Raw genomic sequence first — 21990 nt, 5'->3', positions numbered from 1 at the left:
TTATGTATCGGCCGTTCTAATACCGATAGTATGTGGGTGCCTGTGTGTGTGTGCATGTGTATATGTGTGCACCGCCATCTACAGGCCAATGAGTGTACAGTCACTAAATGTACACATAATCTATTTTTTTTAAGACCCCCCCATGGATGAAATTCTACGAAACTTGGCATACCCCCAGAGAATGCCAGGTCAATCATACAAATACAATTTGGTGCAGTTCTGAACATCTTAACTGAAGATAGGGGCGATTAAAGCAGAATAATATTGCATTTTCATTTTTTACCGGGGGGGTGCAAATCACAAATGAGTGATTATGGGCCAGATTGATGTGGGCCCTTGAAACCAAAATTTCTTCATCCTCGGTGCCACGGTTCAGGTAGTTATTTAGGAAAAATTGCTTTTTTTGCGGTTCGAGGGGCCCAGCACGGGGGGGGGGAGTGGACCCCGGGGACGAAACAAAATTTTTCCGTAAAAGTCTAGTGGGGCTACATACCCACCAAATTTCATGTGTCCCGGTGGTTCGGTGTCCCGGGTATCGTTAACCAAAAATTCAGGAAGTAGATGACGGGGAAAAAAAAAAAAAAAAAAAAACTTTGACAATCCCTATATGACCGCTTCGCTAGCTTCGCTAGCGGCGGTCATAATAAATAGCCTACTATCATGCTGTCAGTTAATTGGCTACAGTGCAGTGAAGAGTTTGGAGAGTGGCAAGTTGAAGTTTTATGAAAATAATTTATGAACCAGAACATATGGGCCATGACCATGAAGCTTCTATTTCTTGCAGCTGTTAAAACACCCGCTTTATCTAAAAGTAATCCTAAAGTAATCAGATTACGTTACATGTTTTTGGTAATCCGAGCAGGTTATGTTCTTGGTTAACCCGAGGTTTCCGTTAACCACAACCTTTATAAGTACCACCCATCCACTAACAATTCGAGACAATGTCGGCGTACCTGGATGATCCATACGACATTGGAGCGCAAATCGTGAGGGGCTCTCTTCGCAGGGCGAGGGGTTTTAGAGACCGCCATATATAGACTATATATATACCCGGACGATATTCTCTATGAAGATATAGATTGTCAGCCGAAGGAATTCGTTATCTTTGTCAGATGATCTAGGAAGAAGTCTCTAATGTCACCCGTCATAGCAATGCCCTTACATTCATGTATTCCATCTAATCGGTGATGCTGAACATCTGAGCAAGAATACTGCATGTCCGAAATTAAATCGGACATAGGCCTAGCCTACAGTATGCTGAACATCTGAGCAAGAATAGCCTACAGTAGGCCTAATAAATTAAAATCACAAGTTTAACAAACTTGTTGAATTGAATGTCATATTTGGGGCAGCCGTGGCCTACTGGTTAGCGCTTCGGACTTGTAACCGGAGGGTTGCCGGTTCAAACCCCAACCAGTAGGCTGAAGTGCCCTTGAGCAAGGCACCTAACCCCTGACTGCTCCCCGAGCACCGCTGTTGTTGCAGGTAGCTCACTGCGCCGGGATTAGTGTGTGCTTCACCTCACTGTGTGTTCACTGTGTGCTGAGTGTGTTTCACTATTCACGGATTGGGATAAATGCAGAGACCAAATTTCCCTCACGGGATCAAAAGAGTATATATACAAATATACATATATATACATTACTGTACCCTGCACATAAAGGCTACACATTTCCACAGCACCAGAATCCGACCGAATGCCTCCCTCAATCCCTTTCCATAATCGGCCTTCCACTATTATTTGCGATGGCCAACTCCTCTGCTACTGTAAAACACTCTGGTGCCTTACAGTAGTGTTCAAAGACACCTTTTTCTTGTTAGCTGTAAAACAGAGGCCAAGTGAAGGCTATAAGCATACTAGGCCTAGCCTACATGTTTTCATAATTAAGAAATGTTAATGCAAGCTATAACTATATAAACCTATATTCTGAATAATGTGTTTGTGTTTCATTTTCACCTGCTGCCATGTGCGTTTGGCAATGGTGTTGCATCTGAAATGTTCACAGGATTAGGCATACACTAAATCAGTCAATGGGGACTACTTAAACATTCAATTATCCTTATTACTGTAATACCCACTTACAGCCCACTTCTGAATTGTGTTGCATCTGTAGGCCTTTCTATGAACTCAAAATAGGCAATTTAATTATTTCAACTAATTTCAGACATTCCGCAAGCTATTATTCCTCCGTAACACATTATTTGACATTTTATTTGGAAATAAAACTTTACTTTTAGGCATTTAGGCTATCCGATCTGCAATACGTTGCCAACAGCCTTGTCTTGCTTTGTTTGCTGCCGACGTATATTTGATTTTTGTCGTAGAGTGAGTTTTAATTCCTTGTAACTTGTCATAATAATTGTACATTCCTTGTCCGTAAAATATAATTGAAAGTGGTGACTTGCGCTGCAACCCACCCCTTTTATGTGAACGCGCACAAACTCCAATTAGGTTAACTCCGGTTCAACAAATCAACTTCTTAATCAGCGTCGTAGTACCGATTAACACCACTTATGATAACCAGGTTTTGTCAACCCCGGTTTAACAAAGTAACCCTGGGTTACATCTGGGTAGGTTAAGCTCCCTTCGTAGTACAGGCCCCTGGACTGTTCACACATTGCAGTGCTTTACTTATATTAAGTAGCCTTAATCAATATGAGGGGCAGAGGGGGATAAATGTTGTCCCCCCTGGCGATGAAAATAAATAAGCAGAGGGGAAGATATCAAGACCAGAGGGGGGGAAATCCCCCCCATCCCCCCCCTACAAATCGCACCCTGTACACAGACAGAAACACACGCATGCACACACACATCCACAGACACGCAGGCACACACACAAACACACACACACACAGGCACGCACATACTATCGGTATCGGCAATTATAACGGCCGATACATAACTACAAATTCAGTAGGATTAAAGGAAAACCAAATATTCATCATCATTTATATTGTAACAAACTGCAAGATTGTCTCAGAATGGTTTTTATTGGTCTCATACCAAAACACACGAACCCCATTACACAGGTAACACAAGGGAGGTCAATTAAACAAGCACGATACACAAACAGGGTAGTCACATACAATACACGGGGTAAACACATGAGGTACAACATAAAGAAAGACTATACAAGCTAACACATACATGACAAGGTAAACGCAATTACTCTCACTAAAACTAACATTACACACACACATACACTGCACAGCACCATGGGAGCTCACATTCGTAACCAACTAGGCTCGGTTCACTACACAGCCCCCCAAGACTTAGTCTATGTCCCCTTGACTCAAGTCTTACCCTACGTCAGTCCATGAGCCTGGCTGGGACGCGACGCTGGCGTTGTGGGCGCCCCGCTTTTGTGGCGGTGACTTCCGGGGAAGGCTGCACGGTGACCGGTGTTAGAGCCGCAGCTCCATTGTCACCAAGTTCCACAGAAGCGTATCGTAAGCTCGCTTTTGCCGTATTCCAGCTTCACTCATAGCCTGCCGGGCCAACTCGTGTACTCATTTCAGTCTCTCGCGTAGCTGCTTGTAGCATTCCAGCCCTGGCTTACCTCCAATCTCCCCTTCCGGAGGCGAACCGAACACCAAGTCCCGCCCGAACATCAGAGCTTTGTGGATGCAGAGGTGTCGTTCTCGTTTTCCGGATGCCCATGCGCTGGCAAACCTCAGCAAACCTGAATTTCCTGAATTTCCCCTTGGGGATCAATAAAGTCTATCTATCTATCTATCTATCTATCTCAAACACCTCTGCCTCGAAATTCCGCCCTTGGTTGCTGTGGAGCTCTTCCGGTGCCCCGAACCGGCAGAACATCTTAGTGACCAGTCTGTCCGCTGTCGTCTGGGCGCTCTGATCTGGCACTGCATACGCCTCCGGCCACTTAGTGAAATAGTCCATAGCTACGAGCACGTAGCGATTTCCCCGCTCTGTGACTGGCCCCGACTGCGTATTGCTGCAGCGGAGCGTGTGAGCGTCGCGTGGGGCTCTTCTTCGCTGTGCAGGCGTCACAGCAGTGAACATGCAGTTCAACGTCCAGCCTGCATCCCGGCCAATAGAAGTGGCTTCTCAGCCGACGAAGAGTTTTTGCAATGCCGAAATGAGCCGCCCCCACTGACCCATGTACCTGTTCCAGTACACAGGCTCGTAATCCAGCAGGAACCAGCAACTGGAAAATGTCAGATTGTCTATCGGGAGCTCACCAGTGTCTATACAACAGTCGTTGACGTGCTACTATTCCCGGCCACTGTGAATAAATGGCTTTGGTCTCTGGATCAAGTGCTGATACATCAGTCCATGGCGGTTGCTGACCGGCTTCGATCCATGACCACACTTGGCCGAGTGTGACGTCCTCTGATTGCGCCTTCCGGATCTCCTCCCTCGACATCACGTCCACCGGCGACTGCGCGTCTATGGCCCCAGCTGCCGCTCTGCAGTGTTGCGTTGTGGCGTTGGGCTGCGGTGAGTTGTCTCCGGTCTCTCGATCACTGTAGCTGGCAGCGGAAGGCGGCGAGACGACCTCGGGGTGCTGCTGTTGAGCGTTGACTCTCTCGCTAGCGTGAAGCTGGCGAGCGGTGGCTCTGGCGGCGCTGGCGAGCGTTGAGTCTCTCGCTGGCGTGCTGCTGGCGAGCGTTGGCTCTCTCATTGGCGCGACGCTGGCGATCGTTGAAAACAGCAACTCTCTCTCTCTCTGCCAGCGGTGATGCAGCCTTTAGCCGATTTTGTAGCGGTTGAGCCGCGGCCAGGCTCCTCTCCTCCCTCCAGTGGCAGTGCTGGCACTGGTCTGCTGCACACGGACACCTGGACAGGCCCGGTGTCGAATATCCGTACGAATGTCGTAGTCCTGAAGCGCCTCCAGCCAGCGAGCCAGCTGGCCCTCTGGTTCTTTGAAGTTCAGCAGCCAGGTGAGTAACGCGTGGTCCGTTCTCAGCAGGAACCGTTTGCCGTAGAGGTAGGTTAGGAAATGCCGCACTGCCACCACCACAGCCAACTGTTCTCTGCGGGTCACGCAGTAATTCTTCTCCGCTCAGTCCAGTGAGCGGCTGAAGTATGCGACCACCTGCTCGCCCTGCTCGCCTGCTTGTGAGAGGACGGCGCCAATGCCCACGTCGCTGGTGTCGGTGTCCAGGATAAACGGCAGTCGAGGGTCAGAGAAAGCGAGCACCGGGGCCTTGCATAGCGCCCTCCGCAGCTACTGGAATGCCGCGTCACACCCTTGTGTCCACTCGAAGAGCTGGCCTTTGTGCGACAATCGATGGAGCGGGCTGGCGACTGTAGCAAAGTCCCGAATGAAGCGCCGGTAATATGACGCCAGGCCCGTCTCCACCTTAGCTGGGTCGGTGGCCACTTTGGCAGCCCCCACGACATGGCCCAGGAACCCGGTTTGCCTCCGGAACAGGTGGCACTTTTTCGGGTGCAGTTGGCGTCGAACACCTTCTCCAGATGTCCTATGGCACCGGTGAAGTCTGTTGCATGACACAGGATGCCGCCCAGGTAAACCACGCAGCATGTTGGTGGAATGCCCGCCAGGACACGCTCCATCAGCCACTCAAAGTTCGCTGTCCCGTTGCCTAGGCCGAACGGAAGTACCCGGAACAGCCCTTGCCCGATGGTGAACGCTGTCTTCGGCCGAGCTTCCGGGGCTAGCTCAATCTGCCAGTAGCCGCTGCGCAAGTCCAGCGAGCTAAACCAGCAGGAGCCGGCAATGCTGTCCAGCGCATCGTCAATGCGGGGGAGCGGGTAGGAGTCTTTCCGGGTCACCTGGTTTAGGCGCCTGTAGTCCACACAGAACCACCACGAGCCGTCCTTCTTCCGGATGAGCACAGCCAGCGCAGCCCAGGGACTACTGCTTGGCTCTATCACTCCTGCCGCGGCCGTTTCCTTGATCTTTTCTTCAGCTGCTTGTCGTTTGGCGAGCGGTAAGCGATGAGGCTGAAGTCGGATGGGCCGGGCATTTCCGGTGTCGATATTGTGTTGGACCAGGCTCGTTCGGGTGCAGTCCTCATCTCTTGCGGCCAAGATGTCGGTGTACGCTGCTATTAGCCTCCGCACCTGGCTACTCTGTGCTTCACTCAGCCCCTCACAGCTACGAGTGCAGAGTTCATTTACGGCTTGCCTTGTCTCTACAGAGGGCCGTGCTCTCTGAGCGGAGAGTGGTGTTTGCTCAACCCGCTCTCTTAGCTTCTCCCTGGTGGGCGTGAGCTGAGCAGTGGCGGGCTCAGCAAGCGGACCTGGATGAGACCTGTTGTTTTCGCGGGCTTGAGTTTCGCGGGCTTGTGTGGGTAGGGGCGGAGTCTGGTATGATGAGTACTCTTTGCGAGTTCGCTTCCTGCGGGCTTGTGTGGAGCGAGTTGGAGAGTTCTTCGTCGCGCCAGCTCTCCGCACTTCATGCTCTGTTTTCCCCGCCGTGTGCAACACTACGCTGCTCGTCCCCAAGTGTAGTGTGAACCGGGAAATGTCCACCACAGCCCCCTATTTCTCTAGCACGTCCAGGCCGAGAATGCAATCATCCTGAATGCTAGCCAACCAAAGCCGGCGGCTCGCCGTCTCACCGTTGATGCACACGCACACCCCTTTTTGTCCATACAGTTCCGCTCGCTCTCCGGTAACTGTTGTGATGCGCGTTTTTGTCTTTTCCCAGCCTCTGGGTCTGGCTACCAGCGTGCCGGGTAAGAGACCGGGGCGCACAAGCGAGATGGTGGAGCCAGTATCGATCAAGGCGCGACACCGAGTCCCATCTAGCGTGCAGTCCACATACAGTCCTCTGGTTTGGCCAAGCTGGCCCAGCCGTATGCAATCCATAGCCCCTCCCGCCGTGCCACCTTCTTCTAGTAACTGGGGCGCGAGTGTGAGGGGTGCCAGGGCTGGGCAGTACCATGCGATGTGTCCCGGCTCGCCACACCGGTGGCATCCGTCTCCGCTGGCCGGCCTCTTCCACTCGCGTGAGCGGCATTGTGGTGGCTGTGCCGTGGTCTGCAGCGTCACCTCCAGTTCCTCCCCGTCTTCCTACATCAATGTCTGGCGTACGCAATGCCTCGACTCCGTTGTGCGGAAGATGTTTTCCACCCATTCGGCTTCCGCGAGGGCCGCGGACAGCGAACTGCGGGGCGCTCAGGCGAAGGTGTTCTTTTAGCCTCTCTGGGTGGCTGTACGTTGGGTAGCCCTGTCGGGCATATAGCTGCAGGTCAGCCGCGAACTTGCCCAGTCTCTCGTCCTTGTGTCGCCGTCTGGAAGCGAGTTGATCTCGGGCATCGCTGATGAAGATTCTCTGACCGAATCGTCATTGCAGAGCTGCTTCGATTGCTGCTTCGAGTCCAGCTTGCTTGCTCCGCCGGTGGCAGGTCTTCTAATACTTGTAGCGCTTCCCCCTCCAGAGCCAACGCCACCTGTACGCCCGTTCTCTCTGCCGACCAGCCATTCAGCTCGGCTGCCAGCCGGACCTGTACCAGGTGATGATGACCAATGTAACAAACTGCAAGGTTGTCTCAGAATGGTTTTTATTGGTCTCATACCAAAACACACAAACCCCATTACACAGGTAACACAAGGGAGGTCAATTAAACAAGCACGATACACAAACAGCGTAGTCACATACAATACATGGGGTAAACACATAAGGTACAACATAAAGAAAGACTATACAAGCTAACACATATATGACAAGGTAAACGCAATTATTCTCACTAAAACTAACGTCAACATTACACACACACATACACTGCACAGCACCATGGGAGCTCACATTCGTAACCAGCTAGGCTCGGTTCACTAGCCTAGAAATCTAGACGCACCCTAGCGGCAGCAAATTACATTTGCTTACAGGGCTAGTCTAGCAACTCTCTGTTGGCTTGTGAGCTCGAAAAATTAAACTTCTATCAGGCCAATCAAATCGTGTATAGAGTCGTTAGGCGGGCTTAAAGTAGAATTCCGGTGTGATATTGACCTAAAGTGTGTTGAAACATGATACCGAGTGTGAACGTATGTCTCATAGCTCACCTCGGCTTGTCCCCTGCACTCAGAAATCTGGCGCTAGTTAGCCGATGCTACCAACACAGTGTTTTGTTGTGGTACCTCGGGCATCGACCTAGCCATGCAAATAAATCACTGTTTTACACCATTTACGAGGCTCAAAGTAGCTCCATACGTCATTGGTAGATTTCCAAGGGCCTTGACATTTAAAACAAGACATGGAGAACTTTGAAAAAGCACTGGTAGTTTATTTACAATACGATTTATACAGACAGTACCTTAAGGAATTTTACCGTTCAACGCCATCTTGAATTTTGTCACGATAAGTTGAGCGACGAGTACTAACGAACAGGTATGATAAGGGATCAGATTCCAAAAATAATTCAGTGGAAATGCATGGATTCAGTTGCTTCCAGTAGCAGCAACTGGAATCCATGCATTTTCACGGAATTATTTTTTGAATCTGTTTGAATCTATCATGTTTCAACACACTTTAGGTCAAAATCACACCGGAATTATCCTTTAACATAATGATTGATGGCAGAGTTGCAACGGTTTGGCTTGAATTCCCTGCTACTTGAAAACAAATAAGATGGATGTTGCTGTTGGCGAACAGTGTGACATGAGTTAAGCTTTTATTAAGTTGGCAAAAGTTTGAACTAGCCAACTAGCTCCGCTGGTGGGAAACGCATGGGACTCATAGCGCTGTCCTATTGCGTGCAGAGGGAATTTGAATTTGATTTCCCGCCCCTCGGACTGAGCACTGCGAACGGTGAGTGCCCAGACCCTACATTTTAATGTGGGTCTGGCTCGTCAGGCTATCGGTTCACTACAATATGCTGCATTTCCAGCATTGGCGTTACGTCAGATGGCGCAGCAAATAGACGTAACTTTGTTGGAAGTTAATCTAAAGTGGGTTGGAAAAACAATAGACGCTTCCTACAAGGACAACACTGTAGTTTACCGCAGAGAATGTCTAATAAGGATAGGATGATTTTCACATGAAATGTAATTCCTATTTCTTCTTGAAGCTGAAATAAATCTGAGAATGTCACGGACACGCTTGGTTTTAACTGCAGGTACGTAAATCTTAATATCAATAGCCTAGAACCTAGGTAATATAATGTTACCGTTAGCATTTGTTGAGTGATGGAGGCCAATTTGATTCATTTGTAGAAAACCATAAATGCGGTTATAGCCTACCAAGCAAATTGATAACAGCACTGTAATTGTATCTTTCGACTGTCATCTCATTCTTTTCTGACCATAACCTACTAACAGGAGCTAAGTGTGTTAGCCACAACATTCGCTAACGCGATGGTTTTCTAATGGAAAATATACCTGAAAGATAACCTATCTATGATGTAAACACCGGGCTGGGACATTTCTGCTTGCTAAATAGGTTTTTCTGCTGTTGATTTGCTCACAGTCCTTGGTGGCCCTATCAGTGTAAAGTGTTGCATTAAGACCACAAAAAGTCTCAAAAAGCATCTGAGCTAACGTTCATTCCCAAAGACCCAGGCTACTTAAATCCTCTATTTTCAAAGGTGTTACAAGTAAGGAAGAGCATGGCTCATAGTAAAATAACTAGTGCTGAGACGACGTAATACTACATAAATTCGTCTAAGTGAAATTTGTGTCAACTCGCCGCAATGTAGATTTATTAACGCACCCGTGATGATCTACATCTCAAAAAACCAAATATTTTAGAGCGCACTTTGAGAGCAACCCAACCGGCGCCTATGACAAACGTATCTCGCGGTTGCATCCATTACAAACAAACATGCAATGTGAACGGCTGGGATTGGGGAGAGCACTAAATGTTCTTCTGAATAAGCACGAAGTCAAGCCTTTAAATGAAAAACACTCTTTGATAATCAAAGAAATAAACGCTAATGAAGTAAACTTGTGACCATCAAAAATAGTTTATCGCCTGTAACTCCGTGATAACAGGACGTAACAGGAAGGCATTTGGCTGAGCAACGGAGGTTAATATGCTCTATATTTTGTCCAAATGATGTCTGTCTATCATCGTTGCACTCGGAGAAAACCAGAATGTTTAATTTGTCCTGCGTTTCTTCTATGGCTGCAAACGGGATTCACGCGCTGTTAACCAAATATTTCTTTATTAGGGCAGGCCAGGCATATTTCTGGCTATTAAATTATTTCTAAACCAGTCTGCTAAAGTTTGTAGTGAAGTCTGTGTAGGGTTTTCCAGCTCCATTTCTTTTTACGAGACACCCTGCTCACTTGAGACCTCTGCCGGTTGTTGCAGCGTCACTGGAAAAATACAAATTAAAGTCGCATGATGCCGCGTGATCCCGCGCGCGGACCGCGAGGGAAGCTGGCCAAGTCGAAGCACTGCCCACTGTATGTCAGGTAAGCCTCGCAGCCAGGTGAAGGCGGAGCATAGGCAGGGATCACACACATTGCTATAAAGGCAGAATGACTGAGAATTTGCTTACGTAAATAGAAGACATCATTATTATTTAAATAATGATTGTACTAGGATGTGGAGTCCTGCACAATGCTACGCTCCATGTGCCACTGTGTGAGGTGGTGAACCCAATGTGCAGCCCAATCAAGATGCCATTCAAACCTGACTGCAGTTCATGGCCAGAATGTAAGAAGGTAAACAGAGACAACATTCATTTTTAACTAATTCTTTAAATGATTGACAGTGAGTGCATCAGTGATATTTGTAAGGTGTGTGTTAATGTCAGCAATGCCTCTGACAATTTCCTCCTGTGACTCCAACACAGCGTGCGTCAGTACCCAACCCGTCGGGTGGAACCACAGCAGGAGAAAAACATTGGGAACCACTGAAGACGCCTGGCTGGACAGGAGGGTCCGACTCAGTCTGTGGAGTTGATTAGAGTAGCATGGAGTGGGTGCCACTGAAAGCTGGGCTGTCTGTGATTAATATATATATATATATATATATATATATATATATATATATATATATATATATATATATATATATATATATATATATATATATATATATAGTGAGTGTTGGGCTCGTGCGAGCGCTTTATTTCAAGTTGATTGCGATGTACAAAGAGAATGTGTGTGAAATCCTGCTTACGCGTACACTGTTCCAGCTTTGAGTGTGCGCAAAGTTTTCAGTTTCAGTGGTATAAGTGGCCACACTGGTGGTCAGAGGGCCCGGATTCAATTCCCTCCATCTTTTCTAGATCCCACCTCATCATACCTGTCAACACTCCCATTGTTTCCGGGTTTCTCCCGTATTTCAAGGTCCCATCTCCCAGCACCCTCCCGTTTTGTTATTTCTCCCGGAAAACTCCCGTAATTTGCATGGCCATCAAACTTCATTTTAAAATCATTGATCCATTCAGGTTGCCAGATTGTGTATGAAATACACCCTACACATACACGATCACTTAGTTTCAATTTCAACCGTTTTGCCATAGGCTAAAACCTGGCAACCCAAAACCCAAATAAGGAAGCGGGTGCCAACTGCGCAGCCTGAGTCTTGTTGTAAGCAAGCGGGCTAGTTGAATGGCCTACTCCAGAACTAGCTGTTGTGAAATTGTTTGGAATTTAATTGATTAACACATCACATAAACTGTTATTGAGTGTTGTTGATACACTGAACTTGTTCCCTCGGAACCAAATCTGACAGCAAGCAGCTTTGGAGTTTTGGAAGTAGGCTGCAGGCAGGCAGCTGGTGGTTACATAACTGGCATGCGTAAGGTGGTAAGGTAAAAGCAACGACCGAAATGCAGTGTTGAAACACGTGTATGAAACATATTAAATATGCAAACACAGATCCGGTATGAACACTGACCCCCCCCCCCCCCCCCCCCCCCCCCCCCCGAAAAGAAATCTCCCGTTTTTGGAAAGCTAAATGTTGACAGGTATGCACCTCATCTGTATGTCCCACTTGCTTCCTGTCATTCTCAACTGCCCCATCTAAATGGTCACATCCCTGTCAAGTGTCCTGTGCATACAAGGCTGGGCTGGTGGGGTTGTTGGTTCCAGTGTCCTTGTGGGGTTTTTCTGGTTTAAGGTTTTCTGGGGTTGGTGGGTTCTCTGCATGTGGGCTGTGTTGTGTTGCTAGATGACAGTCTACCACCCTTAATAAGTCTGCTTTTTGCCAGCTAAAGGAGGTCACTTAAGCATGTTAGATGTTGATCTAGAAGTCTACAGTGGTGTGTCAGAAGTTGGTTGGGTAGCCTAGGTTGGAAGACACATCACGTTGACCTCAGTTAAATGTGTGAGGTGACGTATCATCTCTCTCAGTCCTGTGTATGTACAGTCGGGCATTTCAAAGACATTTTGCATTCCAATCCATTCTATCAACCTTAGGTTTTCAGAAAAAGTGCTTCAGAACAGGACATACACTTGATCATTTTTACTCCCTAGATGTAATGAGGTCTTAGAACAGTGGCCTGTAATGACTTGATTTTTCAAGTTAAGGTCTGTGTCTCTTTGTTAAGTTCAGTTAGGCTTTATTCATATGTCTACCAGATACATAATATACTAAAGCACGCATAAAGTCAAAACACATATGTAGAGACAAGTTAAAGAGGGCTAAAATCTAATGTTTCTTCACTTGTTAGTTGTAATCGTATTATCCACATAAATCAATGTTTTTGTCTGTGGCGTGACCACATACAGCACAGTCAGTGAAGGTGATGGTCATGATAAACATGCTGTAGCCAGTATCAGACGGGAAGATGAAAACAGTTTTATGCTCGGAATCCAGGGCCCATGAGCCAGGGATGTGGGCTTGTAACCATGGTATTTGTAACGAGACAGAAAGAAGCTCACAAGAGGCCGATGGTTTCTGGGCTGGGTCAGAGGAAGGTTAGGATCAGATGTACAACCACAATCCCATGTCTTCTGTTCTGTCCCCCGGTAAGGGAACATCTTCCCAATAATGGGTCTACTTCCTGTTGTATTAGGGCTGGGTATTGCCAATGATTTGCAGAAATTCATGAGGGGTCCAGTTGAATTTGATCAATAATTTGATGCATTGTTGATTTTCTTGGGAATATTTCAGTTACAGATTTTATTTGCCAAGACACCAATTTTGCTTGGATATGAAAGTGAGTAATTCACTAATAGTGTCAGTAATCCACTAGTAAAGGAACACTCTAACATAGTGAATTATTGAAGATATTAAAATTTAAAATTAACTCTGTTACATAAATGTACTTTTTACTCACACTTCCACAGGAATAGGCATAGATCAGTACCATACTTTACCGTTTCAGGATTTCATGAATTGATGAAACCGATGTAGTCTTAATTTGTTTTGCAAGCATTTAATGAATGGTTTTAATTATAATGTGGTTCCAGCATGCCATTCAACAGGCAAGCCAGAATAATAACTTAACAACATATTTTTTGTTGAAATATGCTACAAACATGTTACAAGTTTTATTTAAATTCAGTTACTTCATGTCGACTTCATCACATGCTCTTTAAGTTGTTATAGCTCCAGCTGCTGACTGAAGAATGTAGTCTAATCCAGCCCAACTCTTTCAGTGTGAAGTTACAGAGGGTTTGACCTTTTGGGTTCCACACCTGACATAGTAGAGGAATAAGGGCCGAACAAGATCGTCTCTCAGGCCGTAGATCAGGGGGCTCAGGCAGCGAGGCAGAATGAGAACAAATAGAAAGTTCACAACACGGAGATTTATGAACATACGACGGTCTTTGGCCATCATAATAATGGATCTCTCAAAGGTTCCAAACAGCAGGCTGTTGAGACACAACACTAACTGGCCAAAGTGCAGTAGGACTGTTCTCCAAGCTTTCTTAGCAGACTCTTTATCCGCTGAGGCAGATCGAGCTGCAAGTATAACACTGACGTATGTGAATAATATAATGCTTGTTGCTGCCACAAAGAAAAACCCACTGAGCCCTTGATACAGATCCTTTTGCCACTGTGAAAAAATAAACATTTCTCGAGCACAGAACATAGTACCTTTAAAAGATGATGGATCCACTATCAGTGCATATAAAATATCTATCACAGCATTTATGCTACCTAGGAGCCAGATAATGAGAATTGATATACCCGTCATTCTCTGTGTGGCCATCTCACTATGATGTAAAGGGAAACAAATGGCCACATAGCGCTCGAGAGACATCACACCGAGGTTTAAAGGAGCAATATTTAACGTGGTTGCTGCAAAGAAAATCAAAATTGAACAAACAGTCTTAGGGATCCTCTGCCAATATAAAACCAACAGAAAAAACATTGGGGACAGAACCAACTGAACAGTATCATTACAGAGCATGTGGGCAAAGAGGATATAGCGAGGCAGCTCTCTAAACACAGGCTTACTCATGAGAGTGTGAAACATGATGCTGTTGATGCAGGTGAAAAGCAGGGACATGAGAATGGACACAACAATTTGAATTAGTCTCTCCTCATTCATACCTTCAAAAGATTGCTGAAAAAAGAGTAAAGTGCCTTCACTGGTTTGATTATTGCTTGCCATCATCTATATACAAACAAATACAGCATATGCACAACATACAAGAAGCTAATTTGCATACAACATTGATCAATTTACAAAATGAGTTAGGAAAGTTTGAATCCAGCCTTCATGAAGGGAAAACATCAAGAATTATAACATAAGTGCCAAGAGTCACATATAAAAGTGTGTACAAGAATAGACACAAACCTCTGTAAAGCAGTTGGTAGCAGTTAAACAGTGAGGTAAATATGTATGATATCAAATAAGGTTTAATGTCACAGCTTTTCCTAAGCTAGCTATCTGTTGAGCAGTGTCATCCTACTGAGTTTATGTGTGACCAACTCATTTTATAAGCAGCATTATGTAAGGGTGGGAAACATCCCAGCCCTGTCACCTATGTGATGTCACTGCTTCCTGCAATGGGGATGGTTCTTACCTGTTCCCATCTGTCCCCATGAGTAAAAACAATACAAATTGTACTGTTTACAAACAACCAATAACCTCTAATAATTTTCAATCATACTTAAGCATGAACAGCATCATTGTCATTCATCTGTACAGACCATCTGTAAAATTGGATACTGACAAAATAATAATAATAGCAATAATAATCATAATAGTAAGTTTGCATCAATGTCGTGTAAGCAGTGTAAACGTACAGTAGCCCAAAGACTGTTCTGTGGGTAGAAGTAAGCCTTGCCCTCCGGTGTTATATGAAGGCTGATCAGTTCTGTCACCTTATATGATTCCATCTGTGTTCTTTTAGCTGGGTTTGCTGACTTGACATGCCACTCACATGTTTGGCTGGAACCTTTTTATTTATTGGCATTGTCGGCATGTTCATTGCACTTCAGTTAAATCAAGTTCTGAAGCTGCTTCCTTTCCATGCTGATGAATTTGAAACTCCTCTTGTGTAGACCTCTGCTCCTCCGTTTGTAAACTGGTTAGCTGTGGCTGCTGCTTCCTGTGGTGTGACCCATAGTGCCACTGCCTCAACCTTGTCACTGACCTGTAGGTAAATAATACATATAATATTTTTTACAAATGATTCACGTCTCATGGAAAATGTTCCACATTATGTTAAATAGGCATGGTACTGTACATAGTGCATTATATGTTCATTTCTAGAGCAAAGTGCCAAATTGGGTGTGTTGCCGGTGTTGTCTTTGACACTGCTGTGGGCCCTGAGAGTGTTTTTTTCCCCTCAGAAACCATCACTTTCACTAATATACTTTTACTTATAGCTGATGCTGCAGCTTCGGCAGATGGACTGCAAATAAGTTACCTGGCAGATTGAAGGAGACATGGCAAATTTCGTCACACTCCTCCCGAACTTGCTTTTGTAAACGGCATATAGCGAAGTTGCCCCCAACGGCCCATCCACGGCTGAAGTGCCCTTGAGTAAAGCACCAAAGATAATTAATGCGTAGCAAGATGGGTCGTCCTAGTTCATGTCTATGAGGGCAAAGTGGAGTTCAGTCAGAGACGGGCTCTGGTTCAGTCCCCGCCTGCACAGGGGCGTGTCACTGACGTATGACTGACGTTTGAACGCCTCGGTTCCACACCAGACAGAAGCCGGAGTACCTTCGGTACCTTCACCTCACTGTGTGCTCTGTGTGCTTCACTAATTCACGGATTGGGAGACCAAATTTCCCTCACGGGATCAAAAGAGTATCTATACTTACTAACTTATTTACTATTGGGGCAGGTCTCTTGGCACACTGCCTGATCTTTTCCTCCTAATCTTAATGTAGCCCCTTGTTTTAGTGTTACCGTTTACTTTGAGAAAGTCACCGGTCCCCCTGGTTGAAAAACATCCCAAAGGAATCATTTTCTCACCCCCACAATTGAAATGGACATGGTGTCATTCAATCTCAGGCCATGTCCCTGGGTCAAAAAAATCCAGCGAAAGCTAAATTCATTGTCCAGGTGTGCCCTTAGTTAAGCTGGGTTGTGCATGTTTGGAGAATAGTGATCCATGATCACATCCATGATGACTAAGTGATCAATTTTGGGATGGGGTAAAAATTTCAACCACCAAAACATCACCCCCAAAGTGGAGAATAGCTATAGAAATGTATTAGTTTTGGGGGTTTTTCAGACAATGGGACCTGGTGACCTCAAAGTAAATGGTAACACTAAAACAAGGGGCTACATTAGGATTTTTGGAGGAAAAGATCAGGTAATTCACACAGGAATGCTTTACTCAGAGCAAAGAGATTTCTTAGATGTAATGAAATAATAAAGAGAAAAATAGAATGAGATTTTTTTTTATCAATTCAGTGGTGGTGTCTTTTACTTAAGGGACATATTTATTGAAGTAATCTAAAAGTAATCCTAAAGTAATCAGATTACGTTACATGTTTTTGGTAATCCAACTGATTACGTTACTGATTACAAAAATTGCCATGTAATTTGTAGTCAGTAATGGATTACATTTCAAAGTAATCCGACCCAACCCTGGCTATATGCTATTCAGTTGTAAATGCATATATATATTTTTTTTTTTAGTTTATTTCAGTTATCCTTTATTTTACCAGGTGAGTTCCATTGAGATCTTAAATATCTTTTTCAAGGGAGCCCTGGGACAGCAAAAATATATTCTGGTCTTACTCAAAACTGCAAAATTATTGTGGGAGTGGGGAGTTTAGCCTACAGTGTTCATTTGATTACATTTCTCTCTTTATTTCCCTCTTCAAAAGGCTTTTGTGACAGGAAACTGATATATTTATTTACATTTAGATACAAATTATCTGTTAAGGACTACAAAATAAGCTCCTCACTTTGGAGCTTAAAGCCAGGCTGTCTCCTACATCACTTTTTAGTTTCAAAAACCGATCCATTGCGTCACTGCATCCGATGCTAAAATAAATCTGTTCTGTAATGAACACTGTAACTGATTACTGTAATAAGTGAACACTTTTACTTAATTGTATTTTCTCAATGGTAAAACATTAACTAAGTCTCTCCAAAAACTGATAAATGACAGGTTATCTGTTGGTGATCACATTGTTGTGGAGCCAGATTAATTCTATTGAAGACAGTCACAATGAACTACTAGATGTGCTATAGCTGGCCATTCAGACTGTAAACTAAAAATAAATATTTTGTCTTATGTTGCCTTCTAGTGGATACTGGTGGTATTGCCACATAAAGTCAACCTCAGTTGACCTGCAACGGAATTATTCGCATTCCCCCCATTTTATCTGTATTACTGATAAATGCTTTGGTAAGTAATACAAAAATTACAATGTGCTTGTTAATACAACAGTTAGGTCCAGTCAAACTTTTTTATTATTATTAATTAGGATGGGATGTACAGTATTACACAGGTCTTTATGAATGGGGTCATGTGCCTATGTTGATCAAAGGCAATCAACTGTTAATTAGTTGTGTTGACAGGGAAATGTTTATACTATAAATATTTGAGTGGAACTGTTAATGAGTTATTGTTATTTAGTGGAACTGTAATTTAATTATTGTTATTTGTCTTTACTCAGTCCAAAACACAACTGCAATTTCATTGATATTAAACAAATATATATATATAATATGTTATATATATATATATATAACAACTTAACATGACTTATTCATGTTTTCAAAAATACACAGGTAAATGACTTTTTGAAGTGTCATATAAAATATATGCATTAGAAAAATCATTACACACAGCAATTTATGACAGTTTACTGCACAGTGAAAACAATATCTGATCAGTTTGGTTGATTTTATTTTTCTGTGCTTTCAGAGGTTAGAGGGCCGTTCAATGATAATACTTATGATCTATGAAAACAGCATATTCATCTAAAAAGAGAGAATAAAAAATGTGAATAATAGAAAAAGCGCAAAAGTGGTGGCTGAAAAGTACAACTGACCATTATACTGTGGAAAAAAAGTACAACTCTTACTCTTATGTAACCTGTTTACTGTTGCGCATCTAGGCCACCACAGCAAGCACACATCTAATTAAAGTATGTCTGTTTCCCCAGCAGTCAATTGTATATACACTCAAAAGTATTCATGTTAAGTAGACCATACATTTTCCAGAATAAACCCATGTGTTTGTATGTATGTATGTATGTATGTATGCTAGTCAGTGTATATTGACATTAGGCTTGACTTTACGTGTGCCACACTGTAAATAGAACAGAAATAGGGGCCTGACAGTGTCGTCTCTCAGGCCGTAGATCAGGGGGCTCAGGCACCGAGGCAGAATGAGAACAAAGAGAAAGTTCACGTAGCGCAGGTCCATGAATAGACGACTGCTGCTGGTCATAGCCAAGAGCCTCTCTATGCTGCCGAACACCAGCGTGTTCAGGCACAGGCCCAGCTGCATGAGGTGCAACAGGAGCGTCTTGTGTGCTCTCTTAGCCGACTCTTTATCACTGGAGGCAGAACGAGCCGCAAGCATCACACTGATGTAGGTGAAGACAATGATCAGCGTCACGGCAACAAAATAGAAGGCGTTGAGGCCCTCAAACAGTTCCCGTTGCCATGGTGCAATGAATATTCTCTCCCTTGTGCAGAACATGCGCTCGCTGAAGAATGTGGGGTCCGTGGCTGAGGTATAGAGAATGTCTACGACCGGGTTTACTGCCCCGAAGAACCAAATGACCGATATAGCCAGGCCGGTTCTCGTCTTGGTGGCAATCTCACTGTGACGCAGGGGAAAGCAAATAGCCACGTAGCGCTCCAGTGACATCACGGCTAGATTTATGGGCGCATTTCGTGAGGTTGAGGCCGTGACCAGTATTAGAATGGAGCACACGGCTTTAGCCAACTGGACATAACACAAGGAAATGATGTACATCAGAGAGGAGAAGAGCAGCTGGACGGTGTCGTTACAGAGCATGTGGGCAAAGAGGACGTAGCGAGGGGTCTCTCTGAACACAGGCTTGCTCCACAGTGTCATGAACATGACCGTGTTGATGTAGATGAAGAGACTGGACATGAAGATAGCCACCACCAGTTTGGTCAGCGGTCCCTCAGAGGTCAGTTGCACCTGGAACATCTGCTGATGAGCGATCAGAACCTCCTTCCCTGAGTTATTCAGGGCCATGACATTAGAAAACACAAACACAACAGAAGCACAATAGAGCTAACCGAGCTTAGAGACTAAAAACATACAAGCTTAAGCACAGAGAGAACAGAGCAAAGGAGTCCCTCACTCTCACACACAGATATACCCTTCTGTGAAATGCAGGAACTTGAGATTTCTGATGTGAGATCACATTACAGTTCACATGTAGAGCGTGTAGTGACAATATACAAAAGAACACAATAAGCAATCGTGCTTTGGACTGTTCTACACATCAGTTTACATAACACACATTTACAAAAAAAAAAACAATTAACTGTGTAAGCCCTTTTTCAAAGCTTAACAAAACAATCCAATGTAAAACAATGCAGTGTAATAAAAGTTCTATGAGAACAATTCATGCAACAGGGAAGAGGAGAAATGAGATTTGTAATTATAAACAGTCTTCTGTTTGAGGACATGGGTGTATGGATTATAATGCTGGAATAGTGTGAGGTCCACTGCTCTGATTTCCCTCCAGTGTTCAGACCTGAAGAGCTGTCCTTTATGAAGAGGACAGGAGGTGAGGTAACCCATATGACATCCCCACGCCCCCCTCGTCTCCCATACGTAATGTTGTATGTACTGTAGGTGATGTGAGTGACAGCTTGGACCTACCTATCTGCAAGAGCAGTGCAGCAGGCCTACCTGTGTCTGAGGCAAATAAGGTGTTAACACATTAACATACTTTCAGCTCTGCTATATTCATTTTCAGTAAGCATGAATCAAGTTATGTATGTTGTTTATAAGGAATGCATGTGCACTGCAAATTATGTCTTTTGTACATGTTACATGTCTGTGGTTTTTAATTAATCATTGTTTATTCAGAGAAGTTTGACTGAGCTTTAAGCACTTTTATAGCAATTCACAATCATATAACAACAACAACAACAAAACAACACTCTGATAACAGACATCAGCAATAAAAGAGTATACAATACAAAAGCCAAATGAGGAAAATATCAGTCAAAGAAGAACAACCATAATGTCTAGTACACCTTTACAGGCAAGTTGTTCTATTGACACAAACTAAATATCTAATTTTAATACCTTATTATATTTTATATACAGTTTTGTTTACAGTGGCAGGCTGTCAGGGCCTGCTAGGCCCTCTCTGCAGGTCTTTCTATTTTCAAATAGTTAATAATATACCGTCTGTTGCATGTATTACACTCGATACAGTAAACCAGGCTATGTTAGGTTGGGGGATTTTAAACGTGTGGTTTTGCACCTATTTGGCGTCCTTTCGGGCTTAACTGGCAACCTCATTATGAAATGCATACACTAAGATGGCTAAACCACTCCACACACACTAAGATGGCTAAACCACTCCACATACTAAGATGGCTAAACTACACACCACACACTAAGATGGCTAAACTACACACCACACACTAAGATGGCTAAACCACTCCACACACACCACACACTAAGATGGCTAAACTACACACCACACACTAAGATGGCTAAACCACTCCACACACACCACACACTAAGATGGCTTAACTACACACCACACACTAAATGGCTAAACCACTCCACACACTAAGATGGCTAAACAACACACCACACACTAAGATGGCTAAACTACACACCACACACTAAGATGGCTAAACTACACACCACACACTAAGATGGCTAAACCACTCCACACACACCACACCACTAATATGGCTAAACCACTCCACACACTAAGATCAGGGTTCCTACACATTTTCCATTTCAAAATTCCATACTTTTTCCATACCCAAATTTTCAAACTTCCAGATTTTTCTACTCATAATCTTGAAATTGCGGCCATAACTCGGTGAAAAAAAAAACGTATGGACATCTGAAGTGAATTAAAAAAATGACACTTAATATTCGTCCATTTAGTCAGGTCATTTTTCTACTGTATGAGCCAGCTGGCAATTTGTGCAGGCACTCGCTCAATCCAGTTGTCATCAACTTCAGACTGTAACACTTTTGCCATTCTATCTGGCGCATCACTAGCCTGGCGGGCCATCCTATATCATTGAAATGTATAGTCTGGAATCGAACCATTTACCTCGCTTAATCCAAGGGGCGGGCAGAGAATTGTCTTTCAAACTGCCTAGGCATGCAATAGGCCAGCACTACGACCATATCCGTATCCGGTCGGCAAAACGGCAAATACATCCTTCTTCGAAAGGAATTACTTAAGTGCATTGTGTTGCTCAACTTTCAAAGAAAAGCACAAGTCCAACTCCTCCAAAGTTGACGCCAACGCCGATTCAAACAACCGCTCTTCGTTAGCCATAGCCACCTTCCACCGTCACAGGACTGTCGTTATCCTGTTAAGCCCGCCTTAAGACTCTCTAACAAAATACACCTAATGGCGGCCTTACATTGTACGATTTTGGTCTGTTTTCACAGTCGGCGACTAAATTTCCAAAGTCGGACTGAAATCATGGGAGTTGTACTGGAATCGCGGCGCGCTCCCGTCAACTAGATCGTTA

General features: G+C 44.5%; 2 protein-coding genes across 2 annotated transcripts; both read right to left on the bottom strand.

The window, feature by feature from the left end:
• Nucleotides 1–13488: 13488 nt before the first annotated feature.
• LOC143099418 (odorant receptor 131-2-like) lies at nt 13489–14391 on the bottom strand. Its single transcript, XM_076262414.1, has one exon. The coding sequence runs from the start codon at nt 14389–14391 to the stop codon at nt 13489–13491; it is 903 nt and encodes a 300-aa protein (XP_076118529.1).
• A 4138-nt stretch (nt 14392–18529) lies between these two features.
• On the bottom strand, nt 18530–19495 carry LOC143099417 (odorant receptor 131-2-like). The gene has a single exon (XM_076262412.1). It carries the CDS (start codon nt 19493–19495, stop codon nt 18530–18532), a length of 966 nt encoding a protein of 321 aa, XP_076118527.1.
• Nucleotides 19496–21990: the final 2495 nt, after the last annotated feature.

The sequence above is a fragment of the Alosa pseudoharengus genome, unplaced genomic scaffold, assembly GCF_046254945.1.
Source record: "Alosa pseudoharengus isolate Yale_2024_CS ecotype anadromous, Long Island Sound unplaced genomic scaffold, YU_APseudo_1.1 YU_APseudo_1.1_scf_28, whole genome shotgun sequence".
Taxonomy (NCBI): domain Eukaryota; kingdom Metazoa; phylum Chordata; class Actinopteri; order Clupeiformes; family Clupeidae; genus Alosa; species Alosa pseudoharengus.
This window is presented reverse-complemented; position numbering and strand designations above follow the sequence as displayed.